The following is a 15569-nucleotide window of genomic DNA, read 5'->3' as shown; positions in this document are numbered from 1 at the left end:
AAATAGAAGTTTTAAAGTGTTCTTGAGAATTTCATTTGATTTGGTGCTAAATTTAATGTTCTAGGTGTTATTTTGGCGATTTGATCGTTGAGCAAGTTCGTATGATATTTTTAGACTTGTGATCATGTTTGGTTTGGAGCTCCGAGGGCTCGGGTGAGTTTCGGATAGGCCACGGGATGTTTTGGACTTTGAAAATCTGGTTTTTCTGCAGAGTCTGTGTTCTGGCATGTCCTTTTTCGCGTTCGCGAAGGTACTCTCGCGAACGCGAAGAGTAAACTAGGCAGCTGAGGATTTCTTCTTCGCGAACGCGAAGTGATGGGGGCGTTACCCTTCGCGAACGCGACAAGCCCATCACGAACGCATAGTGTTAGGCACTGGGGAGGGGGAGTCAGCCTTTTCTTCATCACGAATGCGAGCAATGTCTCGCGAACGCGAAGACCAGGGAAGGGTAGCCTACGCGAACGCGAGCACTGCCTCGCGAACGCGAAGGCTTGGCAGACCATACACTTTGCGAATGTGACAGTGCTCTCGCGAACGCGATGAACACTGTCACCTAGCACTTAACAGAATCCAAAACGGGATTTTTGCCAAAAACTCATTTTTCTCAAAAACCAAACGGTGAGGGGCGATTTTTCAAGAGTCATTCCTTCCCCAAATTGTTGGTAAGTGATTCTAAACCATTTTCTTTCGATTACCCATTACATTTCTTGAATTATCAACCTAAAATATAGAGTTTTCATGGTAGAATTAGGGGTTAGGATAGAAAATAGGGATTTTGGGAATTTGGGGATTTAAACCTTAATTTGAGGTCGAATTTCAAAACTAATTACATATTCGGGCTCGGGGGTGAATGGGCAAAAAGATTTTCGTCCGAACCTCGAGTTTTGACCAAGCGGGCCCGGGGTCGATTTTTTAACTTTTTGAAGGAAAAATTGGGAAATTTAATTTATGCAATATAATTGATTCCTTTAGCAATACTTGATATTATTGAGTCATTTTTGAATAGATACGAGTGGTTTGGAGGTGAATTCCAAAGAAAAAGCTGTGATTGAGAATTAAGTGGCCTTCGGAGCGAGGTAAGTGTTGTGTCTAACCCTGACTTGAGGGAATTAGGGACCTTAGATTATTTGCTAAGTGAAATTCAAGTGAGCGGCGTATATGTGAGGTGACGAGTACTTATGCGCCGCCAATTTACTTATTTTCCATGTTTCTCTGTTTTTCTTATATTGTCTTATTCATATGCCAAATTACTACGTGTTATACTGGTGTTGTTCAAATTATCGTTCTTATCATGTTTACGGAACTTTCTGGTGATAATTGAGTTTTTATTTCAAAGTTGAGATTGATATTATGGAACCAAATGTTGAAGTAAGGTTTTTACTTGTTATTCTATCTCCCTGTTGTTATTTATGCATTGCATTATGGTAAGGGAGAGTGTTAATGCAAGAAGGGTGATGTTGTACCATATTATGAGTGTTAATGCACGAAGGGTGATGCCGTGCCATACTGTGAGTGTTAATGCACGAAGGGTGATGTAGTGCCATATTATGAGTGTTAATGCACGAAGGGTGATGCCGTGCCATGATATGAGAGTAAAAGCATGAAGGGTGATGTCGTGCCATTTATATTAATTTTATGGTGAGATTGAGAGTAAAAGCACGAAGGGTGATGTCGTGCATTTTTCTTTACTATATTCACTATTCCTGTTGATTCATGGTATATTGACTGCTCCGGTGATCATTCTGTTGTACTTCTTTATCTGTATTCCCCTCAGTATGTCTCCCCTCCCGACATTTCCTGTTTAGTTCTTCATTCCTGTTATTTGCATATACACTGTTAAATTGTACAGGTTGATTGTAGGTGCCTTGCCTTAGCCTCGTCACTACTTCGTCGAGGTTAGGCTCGACACTTACCAGTACATGGGGTCGGTTGTACTGATACTGCACTCTACACTTTCTGTGCAGATTTTGATACCGGCTCAGGTTGATCGAGATTTGCTATTGGTCCGTTGTCCGGAGACTCAAGGTAGATCTGTGGGCGTTCACAGACCTTGAAGTCCCCGTCTATCTTTTTATCTCCTACTGTTTTCTTTCATTCAGACAGTTGTATTTCTTTCAGACTATTACTTGTAGCAAATTCTAGAATGCTTGTGAATTATGACTCCAAATCCGGGTGGTAGTAATTAATACAGTTTTATGATATTCCGCACTTATTATATTTTATTTTAGTTAATTATTGTTATTTACTGAATGTAAATAAGGAATTGGTTTAATGATTCTCTAACGTTGGCTTGCTTGGCAAGTGAAATGTTATGCGCCATCACGGTCCCGTCAGTGAGAAATTTCGGGTCGTGACAATTATTTATACTGGACTGTACCTGCGGAGCTCGTCATTGCTTTCAGCCCAGAGGTTAGTCTTGTTACTTATTGAGTTAGTTGTACTCATACTACACTCTGCACCTCGTTTGCAGATCCAGGTGCTCCGAGATACGATGGCTGTTAGAATTCGGAGTTCTTTTCGTTGGAGACTATCAAGGTAGCTTCTTGAAGACCGCATACTTGATTTCTTTCCTGTTTAGTTATTGTATTGTTCTATATTTCATACAGTGATTTTACTAGTCAGACTTTGTATTCATTTAGATGCTCATGTACTTAGTGACACCAGGTTTTGGGAGTGTTTATATATGTATTTGTGAATTTTCTTCCGCTGAATTTAATTATTTTATTTTTAAACATAAAAGAGATGGGAGTTTATTGAGATTGTCGGCTAGCCTAGTATTGAGATATGCGCCATCACGACAGGTGAGATTTTGGGTCGTGACACATCGCATGTGTTTCAACACCCAGACCTTATACCACCGCATGCGTATCAATATCATAATATATCACAATTTGCACCTCAAGTGCCTAAATATTTCAACTTGCCGAAATAAATTAATAAAAATATTTTTTCCGCAATAAGGAGATCACGGCTCAATCACAATGAATACAAAATCTCACAAAATATTCGAAAGTGAATAACTCAACAAAAATAATATTTCACAAATTTAACACCTTGCCTCAATACCAAAATTTTAATGTCAAATACTTCATATTAATAATAATTCAATTAAGAAATTCAACTTTCAAAGGATGAGCACAGAATAAAAGAAATAAAGTTTCAACTAAACAGGTAAAGCAATCAGCAGGAAAAATGTCAGGCACATTTAAAATATAAAAATAGATCAATGATGATAAATATAACCGGATAAAATAATTTAATTAATGAGTAACAGAGATCTACATAATTTAAAACAAGAGTTTTTCCACATTTAGCATGTGTACACACTCATCACAATTATCATATCAATACCAATCCTAAGGAATATTTCTCCCACACAAAGTTAGACAAGTCACTTACCTCGAACCAGATAATTCTTTACTTCGCTATGCCTTTGCCTTGCGAATTAGCCTCCGAAAGTCTCGTATCTAGTCATAATAATTTTGATTCAATTAATACAATTTATTGGATTTAATTCCATATGAAAATACTAATTTTCCAACAAAAATCCGAAATTTAACTCAAAAATCACATGTGGGGCCCGCGTCTCAGAACCCGACAAAAATTATAAAACCACGAGTTCAACCATATCAAAATTACTAAATTCTGACATCAACTCGACCCTCAAATCTTCAATCTAAACTTAGGGATCTTCACAATTTTTCCAACTTAATCCACCAATTAAATGTTAAAAACTATCATAAATTCGAGTACTTTAATAAAATTTGAGTTAAAAACACTTATCCCGATATTTTTCTTGAAAAATCGCCTGAAAATCGCCTCACCCGAGCTCTTAAAATTCAAAAATGGGTAAAAATATCCAACCCCCGAAATATATGTTCTGTCCAGGAATTTCTGCATTTGCGGACCAATTGTCGCTTCTGCGGAGTTGCATTTGCGACCGCATTTTCGCTTCTGCGAAGAAGCACTGGAAAGATCCCTTCGCACCTACAGACAATGGTCCGCTTCTACGCAATCGCATGTGCGACCCTATCTCCCGCTTCTACGCTTCTCTCGCTTCTGCAGTTCATTTCATCGCAGAAACGCCATCGCTTCCGCGGAGCTTGTTCCGCTTCTGAGACTCCAACTTGGAAGCCCATTGTCCACTTCTGCGAGCCACAGCTCGCTTGTGCGAGTCTGCTCCTGCGGTCAGTCCCTCCGCAGGTGTATTGACACCAGAAGCAGCAAATTTTGAGAATTTGCCTAAGTCCAAAAATTGATCCGTTTCGATCCGGATCGCACTCTGGTTACTCGGGACCCCGTCCGAATATACCAACAAATCATAAAATATCATACGAACTTAGTCGAAACCTCAAATCACATCAAACAACACTAAAAATACGAATCATACCTCAATTCAAGCCTAACAAAACTAAGAAATTCCAACTTCTACATTCGATACCAAAATCTATCATATCAAGTCCGATTGACCTTAAATTTTGCACACAAGTCATAAATGATATAACGGACCTATTCAAATTTTCAAAATCGGATTCCGACCTCGATATCTAAAAGTCAACTCTCGGGTCAAACTTTCAAACTTAAAATTTTTATTTTAGCCATTTCAAGCCTAATTTAACTACGAACTTCCAAATAATTTTTCGGACACACTCCTCAATCTAAAATCACCATACGGAGCTATTGAAATTATCAAAACTCTAATACAGGGTCGTTTACACATAAGTCAATATCCGGACACCCTTTTCAACTTCAGTTTTTCATTCTTGAGACTAAGTGTCTTAATTCATTCCGAAACCTCACCGGACCCGAACTGACTACTCTGGCAAGTCATAATACATCTATAAAGTACGGAATGAGTAGTAAATGGGGGAACGGGGCTACAACTCTTAAAATGACCAGACGGGTCGTTACAAAATTTCAGCACTTGCACTTCTCCCTTTGACATGGTTTTCTGCCCAATTTAGTTCCTCTGGCCAAGCCATAGCAGTTCTAGCAATCTTTTGCCACTTAAGTAGCTGTTTCCACATTTTTGCAGATATCTCATACTTAAAGAAGAGGTGAGATATACTTTCAACATATGAAGTACGCATCGGACACACTTGATTATCAGTAATCCCCCATTGCATCAACCTATCTTTTGTAGCCAGTCTACCATGAGCCGCTAATTTTAGGATAAAAATCCACTTTGGAACTCCAAAATTATTGCACACCAATTTTCTCCAATTTACTTTTGGAAAGTCACCTCTCATCAGTACATACATATTCTTTATTGAGAAAGTAGGCATGCTCTGCAGGTCTTCTTCACTGATTCCAACTTGCTGAACGTAGCTTTGAATCTTCATAATATTTTGCACTACCTAGGGCTGTCAAATTTGAGCCAAACCCATTTGACATGCCCAATCCGCCCAATATTTCACGGGTTGGGCGAATGTTATATCTGATGATGGATCATTATGGTAAAAATAGTACGGGCTAGCCAGTTTTCGGAGTGGTAATTAAAAAATAGCCAGCATTTGCAAAGTTATTGAAAAATAGCCATTATTTTGCTGCAACACGAACCTGTCCAGCATAATATACTGGAGATTAGTGCACGTGTGTATGAACTTCCAGCATATTATGCTGGAACTCCAACACGCGGAAAGTTCCAGCATAATATACTGGAGATTGGAGCACCAGTGTATGAACTTTCAGCATATTATGCTGGACCGGTATATTATACTGGAACTTCAGTATATTATGCTATAATAGTTTTTCGGATTTTGAACAGTATTTTCGTTCAGATTTATCTTTACATGAAAAGTGGCAAAATTTCAATTATTTTTGAAATTATGACTATTTTTCAATTATCACTTGTAAATCTGACTATTTTTGAATTTTTCCCGTCATTATGGGCGTTGCCCAAACTAACCTGTGTAATAAATGGGTCAACTTGGGCTGAGTGAGTAAACCCAAATCAACCCGTGAAATTTAAATATCAGCACAACGGGTCATTATCATTGCCAGCTGTTCTTTGCAGAACCCAAGGTGGGCATGTACCTGATGGGTCAAGGACTCAATGTGGCAATCTTTATCCTTCTATAATATTTTTGTTTTTAGAAAAGAAAGTATTTTTCTTTCTAATGCTTTATCATTTGTTTTGCACGGAAAGAAGCGATTTGATGAGGAAATTACAGAACTATGCTTTAGGGAATTTTCAGTTTTTCTTTAAGGAATTAAACAAATTTATATTTGAGAAAAGATTAAATAAATACTACAAATTGAAATTTTTTGTAACTTCCTATATTGTTTTTTGTTTTTAAATGTATGCTTTTTATTTTTGTCACTAGTATATTTATCACTTTAATTAGTTTTCTAAGTATATGATCTTTATGTTTACTAGAAGTTTTACAATGACTGATATCATTAGGCAAATTGACCATATTGACCCATCTAGAAGAATGATAAATTAACGTAATTATTTAATAAAAAGGTGCTTTACTTTTTTTGTGCTATATTTATTAACTTATAAAAAAAACTGTGAGTATAATTTATGAACTCATTTTAAATGCTAATAGTATTTATTCTAAAACAAAATGCACTTCCTAAATGCCGACTAAGCAAAAGAATTCTAGTTTTATAGTTGTGCACCTATATACTCTACATAAAATATATTATACTCACAATATTCAATAGATGAAGATATCTCTAAAATGTTTTGAAAATTTTAATCAATCAACAAGCTATTTTGACTTTCTAAATAATGATTTCTGAGATTGGTTCTTAACTTCCTAAATAATTATCTATTTCAGAAAATGAGATAAATGATGTACTTTCATTTTTATAGTTTCTTCTCAAAAGAACGATGTAGGAAATATATCCATGTGTCTCATAATTCTTAATCACGTTTCGTTTAAACTATATGCGAATCAAAAATGTTAAGCATATACCAAATCATTCATAAAAAATGAAGTAGGTTGGTAAAATTGGGCGGGTTGGACATTGTCCCATTGTTTAGCCCATCTTGGCCTAACCCATTTTAGCCCAAGTAAGTTTTGGGCTGAATTGGACAATGACTCACTTATTAGTTCAGTCCATTTTCACCAGCCCAAATTTAGCCCAAACAGCCCATTTGACACCCGTTATCACCACCCAAGATGCTTGCTTAGGAACAACTCCCCACACTTGTCCCCCTTTGATATAGTAATTATGGACCCACTTTACCCATAGTTTATCTTTTTTACAACATATATTCCAGAGTAAATTGATAATAGCTGCTCTATTCCATACAGCAATATCAAGGATACTCAGGCCACCAGCACTAGTAGGATAGCAAATTTTATTCCAAGCAAGTAGAGCTTTCTTTGTTAGCTCTACACCTCCGGTCCAAAGAAACCTTCTACATGTGGCTTCAATTAGCTTTATCACTTTAGTGGGTAGTACAAATATTTGCAACTAATAAATCTGGATAGAGAATAAGACATTCTTGAGCAATTGAAAGAGGAATTTTGTAGTAGACCAAGCAAGTAGACAAAAAAAAACCATTTTTATTTGTCGCCCAAGCAACTTAAGTCTTTTGATGCCGAGCTCACCTGCCTAGACTTGAACGGGTTATATTTTGAAGAATTAACCCGGCCATTAAATTGCTTAAGCTAAAAATAACCGACAGAACCGTATTTAAGACAATATGCATGTGATAATTGTACCAAGAAATTGATCTTCGTAAAGCCAAAATAGATGTAAGCTCATTACTAAGTATATTTTAGTAGTATATCAGTTCATAACGAAATTTTAGTTTTAAGAGTTAAGTGTTCAGTCCAAAATTTAACGGCTTCCAATGGCATTAGGCATGGCTCGTCGAAAAATATGTATCATAATTTCTATTTGCTCCTAAACATATATTAACTTTAAAAGTTGAAAAATAAATACTTCATGCTTCAGTTTTTTAAAACAAACTACTATAAATATTTATATGATTATAAATCATCTTAATTATCAAGTATAAAATAAGAATTATAAAATTAAATTCTATATATAAAAATCTGCAATTCTTTTTTACGGAAAAACTAAAAAGAAGATGTATCATATAAATTAGGACATATTGAATGCTACTGTAGTTTTTTATAAATTAAATACTACTCCCTCTATCAAAATTGAAGTGATATTTTATAGCTACACACAAATTTATAGCTTGTTTTAGGGGATCTTCACACAAAATAATTGGTCGAATTCACTATTTATATTTTCTAGCCGCTATATAAATTATACAAATTATATATATTATACATTCGTCGGCAATTTTTAGTTTAAACCGTTAGGTGGACTGATATTTAGGTTAATTCTTCTAATTTTTCAGACCATAAATTTCATAAACTTTTAGTATATGTTTTTAATTCTTACTTATTTATTTTACCAAAAAGAAATTGAATTTTCATATTTTTGCACGCCAAAAAACAGGAAGTATGTAACAGAAATGATCTACAGTTACAATACACATTCACAACTAATTAATGACAGTTAACCAAAACAGCTCATTACCTCACGCGCTCCAGCTGAAGCCGATTTCCACGACGATTTCAACCAATCACATACAGACACGTTTAAGATAAAACCAAAAAAAAGAGCTAACACTTTATTTCCCTCGTCTAAATTCCCCGCTTCAAATTTCAAAAAAATCCATTTACATTCCATCAACACAGTGACTGCTCACCTCTGAGTCGGATTTTACGCAATGTGAATTGAAAGCTTAGTTACATAGAATAATGCGCAATTAATCAATTAATAAATACAGATAATCGGATAATGATTGATGAATTGCTATTAATAGTATGAGATAAAGGAATTATGGTGTGGTCGTGGCTAGTGATCGGAGGAGATTGTGATCAATCGAACAATTCTAACCCTAACGCCGTGATTACGGTGGTTCGTGCGGTGGTTGCGGCTGTCATGGGCTGTCTCTTCGGCTGTTTCAAAATCAAGGATGTTACGGTTCCTAATGCTCCTTGTACCGATTCGCAATCGAATATTGTCTCGCAATCTACTCCTACTAAGGTCATTTCATGCTTTAATTTGTTATATTTTAAGTGTGTTTTTATTGTTATTTTGTTCGGTTGCTGAAGAAGTGATGAAAGTAGCAAATAGAGCAGTGAAGTTGGAGTTTTAGTTAGTGAAATTATAGTTTACTCTGGTCAAAAAAGCTACGAAATGATTCAAAAAAAGGAAAAAACTAATATTTGACATTTCGATTACTACATTTCTATTAATTCGAAATAGCAGTACGCTCTAAATGAGCAAAGAAGCAGCTTTGCTGCTCAATGCTGAAGAAATTGTGAGAAATAGAGAAAAGAAGCTATTTACTTTTACTTCTCGTTGTTCTTTGTTGCATTTGATTATAGTCTGTAAAAAAAATAAAAAATAAAAATAACAAAACTAATCTGCTGCTATCCGGAGCTATATTATAGATATAGAATCAGATACTGCTATGATTTCCTAAATTTCGAAGTTGTAATTTTTTCTACTAAATAAGAAAGAGTCCAATTTGCTGATTGAGTCATAGTTCATATTATTTAGGTTTGTGAAATCTGAAAATCTTCAGTTTTTTTGCTGGTTTGCTAATGACTACTAAAAGAAGCATTATTTGGTGCCATTGAGTTTTCCTTTTTGTTTTTGTTTTATATATTTTGACTGTTTTTGTTGCTTGATCAGGAACCTTTGGTGTCTTGCAATAGAAGTCCACTATCTTCACTTTTAACTGAAGGTAGGCTTTTCAATTAATCACATTATTGACAAACTAAATTATAATGGAAATTAGTTATACTCAAATTCAAAGCCTTTTCTATAATGCTGGTTCCAGATAAAGATGAGACCAACACTTTGGGCTGCGAAGAAGTAGAGAATCAGAGTTCGGATACACCTATGGCACAATTGGATGCAAATGATCTTAGGAATCAGGTTGGTTCTCTTGGAATTGTATGAGTCATGATATGCACTTATAAATTCGAGATATGAAAAAGGAGGAACTGTTTGAAAGATGTAATAAAATGCCTTTAAATTTTGAATTTGAACTGCAAAAGAGGGATATTTTTCAGGGATCTGATATAAGCAGATGAATAAAGAAATATATGTGTAAACATTTTCTTTTGTGTATTCCTCTAAACCGAAGATGAAATAATAGCTCGCCTAGTAAATTTTTCATATCAATTGAATCTGAAACTAAGTTGACTGCACGGATATTTGGAATTCCCAAACTTATCTTCCGCTTCCTATTTTCATATCTTTTCTTCATGTAAAAGATTAAAAAATGGATAAGGAGTTTCTTCCTTACCCTATAGTTTTTACTAGCTACAAAGCAGAGATTGTTATTTAGTGACATTTCACTTGCATAAAAGTTGTTCTGATTGAAACCTACGTCAAGATGTTCTGTAAGCAAGAGTTCAGTTTCAATTATCCTGCTACTCTTTAGAGCATCTGCACAGATTTTTGTTGACCTTTGTGTGCTTTCATTTTAGAAAAGCCGCTGTCGACAAAGTCATGTAGTATATGTTAGTTCCACCTGTATATAGATAGGAACATGTCTGGAAAGAAAGAAAGCAGATGATGAATTTTGTCTTTACACTTAATCTTTGTTAACCAAGTCTGAGCTTCTTGTCACGGTAGCTCTTTCTGTTTGTCGAGGTGCAATTTTGGTCTTTACAATCTATTGATATTTCACCCTGGATCGTTCACTAAGCAGCTACATGTATCTTGTTGACACTGTGGTTTGGTACGATTTCTCTTACCTTCTTATTTGTCTGTTTGAAGTTGCATCATGTCAGCTTTGGAAAGTTGAATTCAAGTATTTAATGGGAAAAAATGGCTTGTGATTGATCTACTGAAAGAAACTTAGATGTAACATTGAGTATGGTGCAAAAAGTCATTTGGATGCTTGTGTATTTTACCATAGTTGTACTTTCTTATTTGATAACGGTACTGTTTTTACAAGGACCTCGTAAGCTTTCTTTTCGGCTATGAGAGGTGAAAGTTAATGCCTCTTTCTTAAGATTTACTTTTAAGTCCAAGCTAACTTTAAGCTGAAGTGGCCAGTTTCTATTTTTGCAAATTACTAGATTACATAGTTTATCCGGATTAATTTCCTGCAGGCCAAGTTTCTCAAAGCTTGTGGAACCTTACATGAGACCCCTGCTGAAATTCGAACCTGCTCAGTGAAATGCAAAGACCTGTCAGCTCCAGTGGAAGAAGTTGAACCTTTAAAATTCCATTCTTGGCCCTCTGATGCAACATTTCAGAAGCTCATCTCAAATTTGCAACCTGATCAGCTCACACCTATCAGAACCGATGGAGTAAACAAGCAATCTGGTTCATTGGTGCATACGCCTAGCAGGTGGAATTCTAACCTTAAAAACATGGCTAGAGAACTTCGATTAAGTGATACTCTTAAACATTACTGAACCTGATATCAAATGGAAATGCAAGTATATAATCCCTTTCATTTTCTTCTCTAGAATTAAACGCCACATTGCTTTGTGTATAAGTTGGCATTTTGTTATTCACGTCCTATCTCTAGAACTGAATACATGTTTTGACTTTGCAAGAAGTATTGCTGTTATTCCTAAAGAATGCATTGCATATACTGATCCACTTTTTGTTATTCCCGTTTGTTTCACTCTCAAATATATACACCTAGGAAATTATAAAATAAAATAAACTCTGTCTTTCTACAATCACCTCTAGCTTCCGCCATTTAACATCTGATGTTTCACTAACGTAAAAGACATGAACAGCCATCTAATGTGAAGTTATATTTCTGTAGTTGTTTGACGGATGGACAAAGTGGTCAAAGTTTCTCTAAGAACTCCATTGATGGCAGTGGGAATTCTAACACTCCGATATTCATCAAGGTTAATGCTAATCTGGCTCTAAATGATAACACGGCTTCAGCAGCTTTACCAGTCACTGCTCCAACTTCCCAGTACAGATACAGATCTGTCCATTTCGAAAGCGAGTCAGATCTATCTTCTATGTCATCAAAATGTATTTCATCTGAAACCAGTCAAAGTTCCGAACAGTCTGAATCATCAGGCAACTATAATGCATCAAAGTATTCACCCTATCCAACCCCATTAAAGCTAACTGATGAGATGCAAACGCCTGGAACCATTTTTCCAGCATATTTGGACCACATGGGAATTGCTAAAACTGCACGGATCAGGTCTCAGTTTGTGTATCCTGTTTTAAACCCTGTGGATAATGCCTCACAGTTGAATGAATTGTTAAATGAAGATTCTTACTCCACTCAAGATTCCAATTCTAGATTATTGTCCAGTCACACGACAGGTTCTGATCAAAGGCCTGACGAAGCAAACCTTATATCAGACCTAGGAATATCCGGATTCACAGAAACTTCAGTTGATAAAGACTCAAAACCACTTTCAATCAATCAGGTGCAGAGTAAGCAGCATCTTGGTTCTGTTTATGGTGGTGAAAATGTTCATTATGGCAGAACTCCTGGAGATAGACCTATCATTGGGTTGGTTGCGGCTCATTGGAATGATGATGAAACTTCTCGTATATCTCCTAAATGGTGGGATGGAAATGGGATTCCAAATTCTACTAACAAGTACAAAGAGGTTTGTCATACTTCCTTTACTCATTCTCTTACTCCCAGCTATATAATTCAATAAGGATAAACTGATGACTTTGTGACTTCTTAGGATCAAAAAGTTAGTTGGCATGCAACGCCATTTGAGGAGAGACTGGAGAAGGCATTGTCACAAGAGACTAATATTCCAGAAAGGTATTCTGTGCTTCTTTGACGTCTATTACTGTTATTTCTTTGCATTGGTGGAAACTTATTTGCGCATTTTTATTTATCTGTCTTCGTTGTGTTCCAGTTAACTGGTGCTTATGGTGTAAAAGCAGGTTTGGTTGATGTAAATTAAATTTCAAATATTTTTCTGAATCGACGAGTTCAGTGCTCAAGATTACCAAAATAATTCTGAGGTTGCTTTATCTGATTTACAGGACGCAACTCAGTGGAACGCTACCAATTGCTTTTGGTGAAAACTGAGGAACCAGATGCTGCTATATCCCAAAATCACTGAAAATCCTCATTCAGTTGCATTTCAGTTCCATCATTTAGAAACAAATTCATGGTTTATTTCTAGGCTTTTGCTTCCTTTGAACTGAGATGCTGCTGAGACTCATTTGTTTTACACAAACATTTACATGTGTTTGCTTCATTTCTGATGAAGGCCTTGATACAACCCTTTGAATTGTGAGTTTACTTACATATCTAAACAGTGTTCCTTGTTGATGTGGTTGGTCATAAATATTGATGTTTCTGGACACATGAACTGTCCTGATCAGCTTTTGAAAAGGACAAAAAAAGAACTCACTAAAGATGGAGTTTGGATTTTGGTTCTAAATATTTGCAAGTTTTGTTAATAATGCATAGATTAATTGACAAGTCTGCATAAGGATCTTTGTTGTTTTCCCTTCTACATTGTGGTGACGGACTATTTTTGTCCTACTACATGAAAGATGGTATATTGCAAATTTAGTATTAGTACCTTAGGGCCTATTCTAGCCTACTAGCCTCTAGGTGCCATTTGATGTCTCTATTATAAAGTTATAAACCAAGATAAGCAGTCTATAATTTTTATATGAAAAGGCTTCTCTTGCCTACACTTGATTTATGCACCTGTACCAATATAAGCAGTCTATTGTTTATTGCAAGAGGCTCTTTGTGTAAATTCCAGTGGAAGAAGTATACTACTATTGATCAGTCTTTTATCATCTGTTTCTGTTTCTATTCTCTTTTCTCAACCTTCTCTTTTGCTCAAATGAATATTTTGGATTCATGAACTGATCGACTGATTTGGTTAACGAAAGGTAGAATACGATGCAAACGTACTTGTTTCACGCACATTGCCAGGTCAGATCGGAGTTTGTACGAGATCCAATTAAACCAACATAAGGTGTCTGGTTGATCAATAGGTAAGTGTAAGTGTTCAATTGACAATTGAGGAAGTTTGAGTGTTGTATTTTCCCTATAATAAAATACCAGATTTTATTATAGGTGACAGTTTTGGTGTTGAAATCTTAAACGCATGGATCATGTACTCTTGCACACATTTTTTTTCCGGCTTTCTTTCTTTTTACCCTTTTGTTTTTGGTTTAATTTTCATTTTGAGTCTGCCTTTGATATTAATGATAAAGAATGTGCCCAATGCATTAAGTGCTCCCTTGTAGTGATAGATCACACGATATGGGTTTTAAGTAGAAAGTTTGACTTTTGAAATTTATATTTTATTCTATTTGTGCTTGTTTCTCACACATATAAGGTTCGACCTTGAAGTACCGGTTCTGTCCGCCGTGCAAACTCATGGTTGGATCCGCCATTGCTCTCTTATTAGTGGAGGGTCAGGTAACTAAGAACTTTGTGTTTTAGTCTCATCTCAATAATTGACTTTCCAACATTTTCAAAATTAATGTAAATTTTGGGACAAAGCGACAAAAAATCACTCGAAGTTTTTTCAATAAATATTCGTGTGCCTCTGTTATAAGTGTCTTTTGACAAGTCGTAAGGGACACTTGAGCATTGACCTTACCCTCTGTTTAAAATAATGAAAGAATCTAATTCATGATAATTGTTAAGGCACAAAAATGGCCTCTATCAACTTTTCAATTCATGATTTGGCATGTCTAGTGCACACAATAACACCACACACATACACACATGCGTGCGTACACACCCCCCCACACACGCGCATATATATATATATATATATATATATATGGAATCATGCACTTATATGTATTTAATACGAACTAAAAGTTTGGTGTCAATGTCACTAAAAATGATAATCTAGTTTAACGTTGTTCATAGATATAAAACTTAAATCATTTAGCCTGAATTAACATACTGTTGGCTCCTTACAAAATGATATACAACAATTTATTATACTGACATTTACATTACGTAGATATAATACAAGTGCTAGTTAAAGATTGGCTAGCCTAATAACTTATACTTCTTAATTAACATAGAAGTACGCTAATCAGGTGAGATAAGTGCTTTCAAAAGAGATTATTTTGTAAGATTAAAGTTAGATTACTAATAGTATGTATTATTTATAGCAACCGTCAAATATGATAGGACTTACAAGTTACAATGATGTTCATGTTAGATGACTCTTTCTTTTCCATTAGGTGGCTGGTATTCATATTGAGATCCCGATTAATTCGAATATGTACTATATAAGACATATTAAAAGGGAAAATGCTTCCTATTAGAATTTTTTTCATTCTCAAAACTCGAATTCGAGACCTCTATATTGGGGTTCCGATTAATTCGAATTTGCATTGTAAAAGACACATTAAAAGGGAAATCGCTTCCTATCAGATTTTTTTTCATTCTTAAAACTCGAACTCGAGACCTCTAATTAAGGGTCGAGAGATCATACTCATCCTACCGCAACTCTCGATGATTATGTTAGATGACTCTCATACTACTTAAAGTTTCTTATCTCATTGGGGCAAACTTTATCATATTTCTTGTTCACACTTCATGTAGTCAAACACTCGATGGCTTT

General features: G+C 35.4%; 1 protein-coding gene across 4 annotated transcripts; it reads left to right on the top strand.

Annotated features, from left to right (window-relative positions):
- Positions 1–8668: 8668 nt before the first annotated feature.
- LOC107799017 (protein JASON-like) lies at positions 8669–14201 on the top strand. Of its 4 annotated transcripts, none has more exons than XM_016622076.2 (8): positions 8669–9027; positions 9682–9733; positions 9830–9927; positions 11115–11356; positions 11786–12602; positions 12687–12769; positions 12867–12894; positions 12997–13258. In XM_016622076.2, exons 1-7 carry the CDS (start codon positions 8821–8823, stop codon positions 12868–12870), a joined length of 1503 nt encoding a protein of 500 aa, XP_016477562.1. In that variant the 5' UTR covers positions 8669–8820; the 3' UTR covers positions 12871–12894; positions 12997–13258. The 4 variants fall into 4 exon arrangements, 2 of the variants coding, with proteins under 2 accessions (XP_016477562.1, XP_016477561.1); XR_012704625.1 differs by lacking the exon at positions 12867–12894 and adding an exon at positions 13871–14201 and having other exon boundaries at positions 8671–9027; positions 12997–13249; XR_012704624.1 differs by lacking the exon at positions 12867–12894 and adding an exon at positions 13867–14201 and having other exon boundaries at positions 8671–9027; positions 12997–13249.
- The last annotated feature ends 1368 nt before the right edge of the window (positions 14202–15569 follow it).

The sequence above is a fragment of the Nicotiana tabacum genome, chromosome 21, assembly GCF_000715075.1.
Source record: "Nicotiana tabacum cultivar K326 chromosome 21, ASM71507v2, whole genome shotgun sequence".
NCBI lineage: Eukaryota > Viridiplantae > Streptophyta > Magnoliopsida > Solanales > Solanaceae > Nicotiana > Nicotiana tabacum.
The sequence above is the reverse complement of the archived record's forward strand: the minus strand, read 5'-3'. Positions and strand labels throughout refer to the sequence as shown.